Here is a 10,696-nt window from a genome sequence, read left to right on the forward strand (position 1 = left end):
AGGGCAGGACATGTGAGGGTAGGGGAGCCCCCCCCTCACTGTAATGACCACGAAGCCTGTGGTCCCAGGAATCCCCAGATGGTGGGGAGGGTGGACTGCGGGTAGAGCAGGCAAGGGAGGGTCAGGATGAGATGACACACGGGCATCAGTGAGCTGAGCCAGATGGAGACTCAGCGGCCACAGGAACTCCTGGCCATGTAGACATGGAAGAGATGAATTGTGCCCACCCCGAGTCCCCACCTCCAGAATAACCCCACTCTGGGCTCAGCCCTCCACGAGCTGAGACCCCCCCCCAACCTGGCCTGGCCATCAGTACTTCCCCAACCCATTCCTGGGTCCTGAGCACAGTCTATGGGGCACCAGGGCCAAGTGTCTGCTCCACACTCCCATACCAGATTGGGGACTCAGCAGGCAGGGCCCTGGACAGCGAAGAGTGAACCCATGAACCGAGGAGCTGCTGGGCACCAGAAGCCCGGGAACCCCGCGCTCTGAGCACCAGCCAGGCCACCCAAGTCCCCGGGGCCAGCACACGGGTCGGGGAGCACTTCCAAAGTCCTTTATTGGGCCGGCAAGGCCGGAGCTGCCCTTGGAGTGGGGTCCCAGTCCCAGTCTGGAGTCTCCGGGTCTGTGGCGTACCTGCCCCTGTTCCTGACCAGGGCAGGTGGCCTCTTCTGACAGGCTACTTGGTTCGCTCCTTCAGATATTCCCAGCCCTCCTTGGAGTACTCGCAGGCCTTGGAGGGGGCCACGGACAGAGCTGACATCACCGTAATGATGCCTGTGGAGAGGGAGGGCCCAGCGCCTTCAGCCCCCGGCTTTAGTCCACCGACACCGGCCCCCCGGAAACCCTAGCTCTGCAAGGCCTTTCGAGGCACCCATTCCAGCTCCATCGGTTCCACACAGGGAAACTGAGGCAGAGGTGGGGCAGGGCCTCCTCTTGTCTGAGGTCACACGATGACCCGTCCTGAAAAGAGGATCCCTGAGATCTCTGCCCCTTTTCCTCTTTTAGATCCACGGGAGCTGCGCGGAGCAGCAAGGGGAGCGGCGGGAAGGAATGACCAGGAAGGGGCGGTAGAGGGTCCTAGACTGGGGGGTATCGGGGGCCACCCCCCAAGCACTGGGACCAGGGCCTACCTGAATTCCAGGTGTCGCGGATGTGAAAGTTAAACTTTGGAGGGGCTGGGAGCTGGGAAAAGAGGCGAGAAGGGGCAGGTGAAAAGGGGAGGCCCCAGGCAGCAGCCCCAGCCCCTTCCCCAGGCAGGGAAGGGCAGCACAAAGCCCAAGGCGGAGGGCACCAAGCAGGGCTGGAGGGACCAGGGACCAAAAGCCACCCAGGAAATGACACCCTCCTCCCACCAAGCCTCAGCCTCGCTCCCAGCCTCAGGGTACCTGGGGCATCTTCAGACCGGTCTGCTCACACACGTACTGGCTGAACTGGTACATGGCTGGGGGCACTACCTCCTCAGCCTTCTGAAGGACAGCCTGGCTCTTTTCGCTCGGCCCCAGCAGCTCCTGGTCATACACCAGGTAGACGGCACCCCCGGCCACACTGCCCTTGATGAGGAACCTGTGGTCGGGGAAGGACAGCCGCTCAGCAGCCCCTCGGCCAGTCGCGGGGAGGAGTCAGCCTCGAGGGCGCCGCAGCCCTAGCAGTGACACACCTGAGGCCAGGCAGCTCATACGACAGAACGAGCCACCCCCCACCCCCCGAGCCCAGAGGCGTGCCTGGCACCTACTCTGCACAGCTCTCAACCCACCCTGCACAAAGAAAGCAGAGCTGCTCGGCCCCATTTAACTGGTAAACTGAGGCCCGGAGAGGAAAAGGGGTCACTCGTGATCCCGCACAGAGCAGGGAACCGTGAAGACCGGAGAGAGCCCTGGCTTTCTGCCTGCCAGCCCCAGCAGGCCCGACTTGCGCGCCACCCTCGAGGGGTTTCCGAGTGGCCCTGGTCGCTTCCTGTGTGTCATACGTCGCTTCCTGATAGGGCGCCTGTGACATGCCCACCTTACAGAGGAGGCAACTGGGGCTCCGAGGGCGCTCGGACACGATCAGGGGGCAAGCGCTCGCTGGGAGGCGGGAAGGACGCGCGACAAGCGATCTCGGGAAGGCCGTCCCCGCCTGAACCTCAGTTTCCCCATCTGCGCGACGCGCGGGACCTGACACCACGGAATTCGGAGATCCAGTTGGGAGCAAACCAGAGCGGGTGCCCACGGGAGGGGACCTGCTCGGGGGCTCGGGGCCCGCCCTGCAACCCGACGCACCTCATCAGCGACCACACTCGGGGAACCATGGTCGCTCGGCTCCGCGCGCAAGGACACTCGGCTCGCCCGCCGCTTCCGGTGACGGCGCCGCAGCGGCCTGTGGGAAGTGTAGTCGCCCCGGTGAGTCGCAAAGGCCTGCGGGAGTCGAAGTCGCCCTACGGCTCAGGGACGCCAGAAGCGGGACCGCAGTCCCACCGCGAGGGGGTCGGAAGGATTCCGAGGGGCGTGATCTTCAGCGCCCGTCTGCCGCAAAGCTGCCTGGGAAATGGAGTCAGCACCGCCCCGTGGGGCGCCGGACGCCTCGCCTCGCCTCGCCGCCGAGGCTCCTGGGAAATGCAGTCCGGCCTGGCACCGCCCGGGGCGCGTGGGGGAGAAAGAGGAGTCAGGCGTCTAGAGTGAGACCTGAAAGTGACCCAGGAAGATTTCGGAGCCCGGGAGATCCACCCGCGCCCGCGCGGGGCACTGAGGGCCCAGGCCCAGGAAGAAGGTACCGATAACATTGTTGTCACGGCAACGCGGGGTCGGAATTGTGCGAGGGAGGCGGAGCCTGAGTCACGTGATCTGATCCGGGGTGGGGCTTTCGTCGAGGGGGCGGGACCGGGAGCAGGACCCGTGCCGGGAGGGGGCTAGCCCGGTGGAAGGCCGTTGCCGGGCAACGCCCGGGCACGGAGTTCTTGTAGCTAGGCCCGCCCCCTGAGGAGGTGGGCTCGGTGTCACGTGACCGGGGCCCTACGGGAGGGGGCGCGGTCGGGGGCCCGGCGGAGCTCCGAGGGGTGCGCGCCGGGTTCCCAGGTCCGGATCCAGCCCCGCCGGACTGCGAGAGAACCTGAGGCCCGAGCGGGTGAGTGCGAGATTGGGAGCGCGCAGCACGTCGTACACCCTTTTTGTCCAGAGGGGAAACTAAGGCCTGGCGAGGCCAGGGGACCAGTACGTTCTGCGAGGGTCTGGTTCTCCCACGTCCTCCCCGGTCGCCGGCGGCCGCTTCATCCCTCCCTCCATCCCTCCATCTCTCCACCCAGACGGCCAGCCCGCCGTTCATCCGCCCCGCCCCACCTTGCCCTGCGAGGCTGCTGTGGTCAAGGTGGGAAGAGGGTCAGGTTGCGGGGCTCCACGGGCTTCCCCTGCAACGTGGGGAGAGGTGGGATGGCTGCCAGGACTGGGGAAGAGCGAGCAGTTCACCTTTCTGAGAGCGGAGAAAGATTCATAGACGGTAATGGTGGAAGGTGAGATTGGACCGGTGAGCCTGGGCCAGACCCGCGAGGCACTGAGGCGAGGAGCTGGGTCTCCGTGGGGGTCAGTGGCGAACCCTAACACGGTTTGGAGCAGGAAGGGGAACATCAGATTTCTTTGGAAGATCGCTTTGGCTGCCCGAAAAGCATAGGGTGGAAGGAAGGAGGGTAGGGGAGGCAGGGGGGAGACAGCTGGAACTTTGCAATAGGGGGCAAAGGACCGAGACCTAATCTGGAGACCTCAGGACAGCCCAACCCACCATCTCTCGGTTCTGGAAGTCTCCCTCCTCTTTGTCCCACTGAGTTCCGAGGACAGAAACCCCAAGATGTGATGGGCCTGTGCCTTTCTCAGGGAAGATTCATGAACGCCCCCAGCCCCCACCAATGTTAAGCACTTGGCCCATTTTTCTCTTTCACCTTCTCTCTGGAACAAGTAAATCCACTCCCACAGCTGAAGTCACATCTTAATCCCGCTGATACTGCTCCTGTGTCTCCTACCAAGCCTTAAGCTTCCTTCTGGGTGTCTCCAGACAGAGCCGTCTTTCTGCACCACCTGCCCCCTGCCCCTAGCTCTTCCTTCCAATGTTCCTCGTATCACTCCAGGTCTCAGGGTCAGTCTGGTATCTGCCGAGCACCTACAGCATGGCTGGCACCCTTTGGGGCCCCGAGGACCCGACAGTGAACCAAGCAGCTCCAGGTTTCCATTTCCTTCTCACGTCCTGGAGCTGACAGCCAGGGAGGAGAGAGGGACAGTGAACATGTAACAACCCATCAGGATAATTTCGGGTCATGTCAAGACGTTGTAGACTGAGGCCAGGGAGAGACAGGGACCAGGAGTCGCTTTAGAGAAGGAGGCCAGGGAATTTCCCTTGGAGAAGGTCCGTTTGGTGCTGACTTCAAGAAGTGAGAGAGCAACTCATTAGGTTCTATTTGGGAAGAGCATTCCTGGCAGAGGCAACAGCCAATGCAAAGGCCCTGAGGCTGGCTGGAGACTGGCTGGTTCTGAGAAACCGTGAGGAGGCGGAGTGAGCCGGAAGGGCTGGCCCCCCCCCTGCAAGGCCCTTTTGACCATCAAGGAGCCTGGCTTTTGTCCTCAATGAAACGGGGAGGCAAGATGTGATTTGGCTGCCTGGTGGAGGGAGAAAACCCTGAAGAGGCCCAGGGAAAGCTGTGTGGTGCCCTGGACCAGTTGGTGGCTGCCAGATGGAGGAGAGAGGGCAGGGCCTGGAGCATCTTCATCAAACAAGGGCCTCGCTGGGGGAATGGGGATGGCTGTGGGCCAGGTCCCTGCCCGCAGTCCTCTCTCCCGCTGCAGAACCTACACACCCAGGGTGGGCCATGAAGGTTCTGCTTCTCACCGGGCTGGGGGCCCTGTTCTTCTCCTACTACTGGGATGACAACTTCGACCCTGGTGAGTGCCTGGAGGTGGGGGAGGGAGGAATCGGGCCAGCTGTCTGTTGCCGCCTGCCCCCTTCGGGTTGACCACTCCTGCGCCCTGCTAGCTAGCCTCCAGGGAGCCCGAGTGCTGCTGACCGGAGCCAGCGCCGGCGTTGGGGAGGAGCTGGCTTATCACTACGCCCGCCTGGGCTCCCACCTGGTGCTCACGGCCCACACCGAGGCCCTCCTGCAGAAGGTGAGACAGCCCATTTCCAGCTGAGTGGTGGTGGGGAGTGGCTGGAAAATAGGGCCCTTCCTTGCCAAGATCCAGGCCCCCTGGGTGGCCTTAAGGGCGTAGCTTAGTCCCTGAGCCTTAGTTTCCACTTTTGCAAGCCAGAGACCACAAAAGTACCTTCTCACTGGTTACAGCGTTGGGTTGATCCATTAAGACAGTGAGTGTAAAACGGAGTGTTCCTTAAAAATGGGATTATTGGTGGTGTCCAAAGTCTGTGCCAACAGCCAGGGTTCTCAAAAGAGGGGTGAGTGGACACTTCTTAGCAGCAGCCCATCGTGGCTCCATGGAGATGTACAGTCCTTGGGGACAAACCTTGCAAAATTCCTAGAAAGCCCAGAACTGTCGAGATTTATATGAAGTTTCCTGAGTGTTAAATGTTGGTATTGAGCAAATAAAATGTACCCGATTTGGGCCCCCAGGCTGCCAGTTTGTGACTCCAGTGGCAGCGCTTGGGAACAATGTCGAATGTCACTTGGAGCTCAAGTTCGGGGAGGGGGCTTGAGGGTGGGGCCCCAATGGTCTAGCAGGTGGAGGGGCCCAGCCCCGGTGGACGGCCCACGGGTAGCTCTGCACCCCGCCCCCAGGTGGTGGGGAACTGCCGGAAGCTGGGCGCTCCCAAGGTCTTCTTCATCGCTGCGGACATGGCCTCCCCCGAGGTGCCCGAGCGCGTGGTGCAGTTTGCGCTGGACAAGCTGGGTGAGGGGCGGGCCTGGACTCTGGGACCCGGGCCTAGGCCTTAAGGGCAGGACCCGAAAGCGGTGGGGCGGGGGCAGTCGGTGGGGGGAGGACTATGCAGTCTGGGGCGTGGCTAGGGGGTGGGACCTTATTGCCTCCAGGGAGCGGAACTCTGGACTGGGCCTTATTGCTCGGGATTGGGCCTTATTGGATCAGGGACGAAACCTGGCAAGATCCGGGGAGTAGGGCCTGGTCTCTTTGATAGTAGGCGGGGAGCTAGCCGGGGCGGAACTCACTGGCTCAGTGCTCTGGCCCCCGCTTCTCTAGTTCAAGGTAATTGGGCCAGGGGCGGGGTCTCTTCGGGGCCGGGGCGGGGCCTCAAGGACTAGCTCCTTGCTGATGGGCGTCTCCGGGCCAGGAGGGCTGGACTACCTCGTGCTGAACCACCTCGGCGCCACCCCGGCAGGCACGCGGTCCCGGAGCGTCCAGGCGACCCGCTGGCTCCTGCAGGTGCCCCGCCCCGCCGCGCCCGGCCCCTCACCCCTGCTATCCCCAGGCTGCACTCTCCACCCTTCCCAATTCCCACCCCAGGTCCGGCCCCTCCTAGGCCCCGCCCACCGCCGCCAGGCCCCGCCCCTCCCGGGCAGCAGTTTGTCCGCGAGGCCGTGACTCGCAGTCGCCACCGCCTCCAGGTGAACTTCCTGAGTTACGTGCAGCTGACTTCGTTGGCGCTGCCCAGCCTGACGGACAGCAAAGGCTCTCTGGTGGTCGTGTCCTCGCTGCTCGGTGCGGGCCCGTGGGGCGGGGAGTCGGGAGGCCACAGGGCTCGAGGCGGGCGAGGCTGGAGAGGGCAGGAAGGCTGCCTGGAGGAGGGGGAGCTCAGGGGTGCCCTCCCGCGCTCCTAGGCCCTGTGCCCACATCCTTCTCCAGCCCGTACTCGGCGGCCAAGTTCGCGCTGGACGGCTTCTTCGGCTCTCTCCGGCGGGAGCTGGACGTGCAGGACGTGAACGTGGCCATCACCATGTGCGTCCTGGGCCTCCGGGATCGCGCCTCGACCGCCGAGGGAGTCAGGTGAGGCCCCAGGGCCATCCGGGGCGGGAGGGGAGCGGTGGGGGGCCGCCCGCCTGCAGTCTCCACCGCATCCTTCCGTCCGCAGGGGCGTCTCGAGGGCCAAGGCGGCCCCAGGGCCCAAGGCAGCCCTGGCGGTGATCCGCGGTGGCGCCACCCGCGCCCCGGGCGTCTTCTACCCCTGGCGCTTCCACCTGCTCTGTCTGCTGCGGGGATGGCTGCCGCACCCGAGGGCCTGGTTCATCCGCCAGGAGCTCAATGTCTCCGCTGCCGCTGCTGCCTGAGCTCCCGGGGGTGGCCCTCATCCTTCCAGAGGGGAACCCTCCATCCAGCCGCCCCGGAGCGGTGACACAAACCGAGACACCTCTGAGCTGGTGGCCGTGGCTCAAGGCAGAGTCATCAAGACAGAAAAGGACAATCGAGAAAAACTACCAGCCCCTGGAAACAGCCCCAGCTGTGGGTGTGCAAGTGCTAATGGTGGGCCAGGCAGCCAGTCAGCAACTTGGAAAGCGTTACCTCCGTCTTCTGGGCCACCCTCGGTGACACAGTGGCTGCTTCCATTTTGCAGATGAGAAAAATAAGACTCAGAGAGGTGGCGTGACTTGCCTAGACCCCTGAGAGCTGGGAACCCTGGGAACCCTGTCCGCCTCCCACTCGGAACCGGGGCATCTCTGATCTCTTTGCACTCGCTCAGCCTTGGAGCGTCCGCCTACCCTTGCCCCAAGCAGGGGACAGCCTTCAAACGGACCACCTGCCCACGGGGTCTCAGGCAGGGAAGGCGGGAAAGAATGTGTTCTGGGCTGGACCCAGCCTTCTGTTTCATAATAAAACCCTTCTTCCCTTGCTCGGAGGTTGTTCACGGTGCTTTGTTTCTCCAGTTTGCTGGTGGGAGGTGGGTAAAGAGGGACCTCTCCACCCTATTTGCCAGTGGAGAAGTGGAAGCTGAAAGGGGTAGATCTACCCCAGGAGGTCAGGGGTCAAAAGAAAAGGTACAGAGTCAGTGGGCCAAAGGCCTTATTTGCAGTGTAAAGTACGTGCTTTTTGTGCCAATGATGAAAATGTGTATCAGGCACTGAGCCCTTGACATGAGTGGTCTCGTGGCATCTTCACAACTGGAAGTTGGTGCTACCATTGTTTCCATTTTATAGATAAATGTGTTGAGAGAGAAGGAGGAAGGGGCGTCTTGGGGCTCAGTTGGTTAAGTGTCTGCCTTCAGCTCAGGTCGTGATCCCAGGGTCTTTGGATGGAGCCCCACATTGGGCTTCGGCTCACTGGGAAGTCTGCTTCTTCTTTTTTTTTTTTTTTAAAGATTTTATTTATTTGACAGAGAGAAATCACAAGTAGACGGAGAGGCAGGCAGAGAGAGAGAGGGAAGCAGGCTCCCCGCTGAGCAGAGAGCCCGATGCGGGACTCGATCCCAGGACCCTGAGATCATGACCTGAGCCGAAGGCAGCGGCTTAACCCACTGAGCCACCCAGGCGCCCCGGGAAGTCTGCTTCTCCCTCTGCCTCTGATCCTCCTCGCTACCTGTGCTCTCTCTCTGTCTCAAATTAATAAATAAATAATATCTTTAAAAAAGAGAGGGAGGAAGTCGGTGGCAGGAGGTAGGATTCTGACAACGGGCTTTAAACAAAGTTTGGGCTACTTCTATTTGCACTTCACAGATATTTACATCAATTAGTGAAAAATGGACAGTTCTTCTAAGATGATAAGTTAGTGTGGTTTGCATAAAGAAAAAACAACTTTACAGACGACAACTGTAGGATGAATGCAACATTACAAAATGCTAGCTATTGTGGGCTGTGGAAGGCTCTAGAATTAACAAGAGTTAGAAGGGTTAACCCCAGACTAGCCCCAAATGGGGACCATCATTTGGGGGATGAGTAGGATTAAAAGATAAGGGTGCCTGGGTCAATCAGTGGGTTTAGCCTCTGCCTTAGGCTCCAGTCATGATCTTGGGGTCCTGGGATCAGCCCTAATCAGGCTCTCTGTTCAGCGGGGAGCCTGCTTCCACTCCACCTCCCGCCTGCCTCTCTGCCTACTTGTGATCTGTCTGTCAAATAAATAAACAAAATCATTAAAAAAAAGGGGGGGGGTTCTGTTTGTTTCTAGCACACTTCCTGTCCCTGCACGACCTAAACTTGTATCAAATGCCATCAGGGGTTACTATACCAAATCACCCTCTTCAGTTCTAACACAGAGTTTGGTGTCATATAGAATGAAGCCAATACCTATTTATGGAAGTTTTATTTTGTGTCAAGTATCATTATATCTTACTCAAACAGTTCGGAATAAGTGCTATTATTGTCCTCATTCTAATAAAGACTTAAAAAAAATGTTTATTTATTTAAGAGATAGCACGACCAGGGAGAGGGAGAAGCAGGGTCCCATGAGCAGGGAGCCCCATGCGGGCCTCCATCCCAGGACTCTGGGAGCAAGACCTGAGCCGAAGGCAGATGCTTAACCGACTGAGCCACCCAGGCGGCCCTTATTATTTTCATTCTATACATGAGGAAATCCAAGTACAGGAGCTGAAGTCCTTGGCGCCGGGTCCGCAAGCCCCCGCCGCAGAGGGGATTTCAGCCAGCAAGCGGCAGAAGTAGGACTCGAACACTCAAACCCTCCGCAAACAAAGCGATGGCAACTCCGGCAACTCCTTTGGTACTGAGCGCGCGTGCACGGGGAGACGGCTTGCGCATGCGCTTCGGTGGTGGTGGTGGTAGGGGGAACCGCAGGGCCTCCAGCCTCCAGGGGGCGCCCGCGGGGTCTCTGCCGCTCTGGCCCGCTCGACCCGCGGAAGCTAGAAATACCAGAGTTCCGCGAGGCCAAAGCCCTTCCGCCGCGGGAGCCATTGGAGAGCTGCAGGTTAGTGGGGCGTCGGGCGACTGGGATCTGCTGCCATCCGGGCTCCGGGGCCCCTTCGCGGCTCCGGGCTACGGCTGGGCGCCGCGAGCGAACCCGGGGGAGTCGGGACGCGGGGTTCCGGGCGGCGGGGGCCGAGCCCGGACTCAGCCCCACGTCCCTCTCCACTTCCGTCCGCAGCCATGGCTCTGCGCTACCCTATGGCCGTGGGCCTCAACAAGGGCCACAAAGTGACCAAGAACGTGAGCAAGCCGAGGCACAGCCGCCGCCGCGGGGTGAGTGCGGGCGCGCGCCGTCGGGGGCCGCGTTGGCGGGAGGAGGGCACGGCCCCGGCGACGGGGAGAGCGTCGGGGGACGCAGGGCTCGCCCCGGCCGAGGGCGGACACCCCTGGGAATCGCCCACGCGGGGAACGGTCGGCGGGGCGCGCCCGGACGCAGGGGCGAGGCCGGCCGCGAGAGGGCGGGCGCACGGGACCGAGGACCGCGGGCGGCCCCGGCTCTGAGCGCCGCCCGCCCCGCAGCGCCTCACCAAGCACACCAAGTTCGTGCGGGACATGATCCGAGAGGTGTGCGGCTTCGCCCCCTACGAGCGGCGGGCCATGGAGCTGCTCAAGGTGTCCAAGGACAAGCGCGCCCTCAAGTTCATCAAGAAAAGGGTAGGTGCGGGGTCGCGGCCCGGGCCGGGGCTCGGGGTCCCGGGGCCCCGACTCCCCGACTGAGCGCGCTCCCTGCCCCGCAGGTGGGGACGCACATCCGCGCCAAGAGGAAGCGAGAGGAGCTGAGCAACGTCCTCGCCGCCATGAGGAAAGCGGCGGCCAAGAAGGACTGAGCCCCCCGCCCGTCTGTAATAAAGCGTTTTTGGAACTCGGGGTGTCGTGCTGGTGTGCGGAAGGCGGGGGAGTCCTCGCGGCGCACTGGGGAGGGGCAGG

The 10,696-nt window shown here is 61.9% G+C and overlaps 3 protein-coding genes across 12 annotated transcripts; 2 read left to right on the forward strand and 1 right to left on the reverse strand.

The window, feature by feature from the left end:
- Positions 1-541: 541 nt before the first annotated feature.
- On the reverse strand, positions 542-2,391 carry MICOS13 (mitochondrial contact site and cristae organizing system subunit 13). Its single transcript, XM_059388762.1, has 4 exons — positions 2,262-2,391; positions 1,389-1,566; positions 1,134-1,185; positions 542-777 (listed from the first exon to the last, which is right to left on the reverse strand). The coding sequence occupies exons 1-4, from the start codon at positions 2,288-2,290 to the stop codon at positions 680-682; spliced, it is 357 nt and encodes a 118-aa protein (XP_059244745.1). The 5' UTR covers positions 2,291-2,391; the 3' UTR covers positions 542-679.
- A 252-nt stretch (positions 2,392-2,643) lies between these two features.
- HSD11B1L (hydroxysteroid 11-beta dehydrogenase 1 like) lies at positions 2,644-7,750 on the forward strand. 10 transcript variants are annotated; one of them, XM_059388757.1, is made up of 8 exons: positions 2,644-2,748; positions 4,806-4,901; positions 4,993-5,123; positions 5,728-5,858; positions 6,256-6,347; positions 6,530-6,623; positions 6,743-6,908; positions 6,994-7,750. In XM_059388757.1, the coding sequence occupies exons 2-8, from the start codon at positions 4,829-4,831 to the stop codon at positions 7,252-7,254; spliced, it is 948 nt and encodes a 315-aa protein (XP_059244740.1). In that variant the 5' UTR covers positions 2,644-2,748; positions 4,806-4,828; the 3' UTR covers positions 7,255-7,750. The 10 variants fall into 10 exon arrangements, with proteins under 10 accessions (XP_059244740.1, XP_059244736.1, XP_059244742.1 ...); XM_059388753.1 differs by lacking the exon at positions 2,644-2,748 and adding an exon at positions 2,851-3,102 and having other exon boundaries at positions 3,281-4,901; positions 5,728-5,818; XM_059388759.1 differs by lacking the exon at positions 2,644-2,748 and adding an exon at positions 2,854-3,102 and having other exon boundaries at positions 3,281-4,901; positions 7,474-7,750.
- Positions 7,751-9,662: 1,912 nt separating this feature from the next.
- Positions 9,663-10,636, forward strand: RPL36 (ribosomal protein L36). The gene is made up of 4 exons (XM_059388764.1): positions 9,663-9,770; positions 9,948-10,042; positions 10,289-10,423; positions 10,507-10,636. The coding sequence occupies exons 2-4, from the start codon at positions 9,950-9,952 to the stop codon at positions 10,594-10,596; spliced, it is 318 nt and encodes a 105-aa protein (XP_059244747.1). The 5' UTR covers positions 9,663-9,770; positions 9,948-9,949; the 3' UTR covers positions 10,597-10,636.
- Positions 10,637-10,696: the final 60 nt, after the last annotated feature.

The sequence above is a fragment of the Mustela nigripes genome, chromosome 2, assembly GCF_022355385.1.
Source record: "Mustela nigripes isolate SB6536 chromosome 2, MUSNIG.SB6536, whole genome shotgun sequence".
NCBI classification, from domain to species: domain Eukaryota; kingdom Metazoa; phylum Chordata; class Mammalia; order Carnivora; family Mustelidae; genus Mustela; species Mustela nigripes.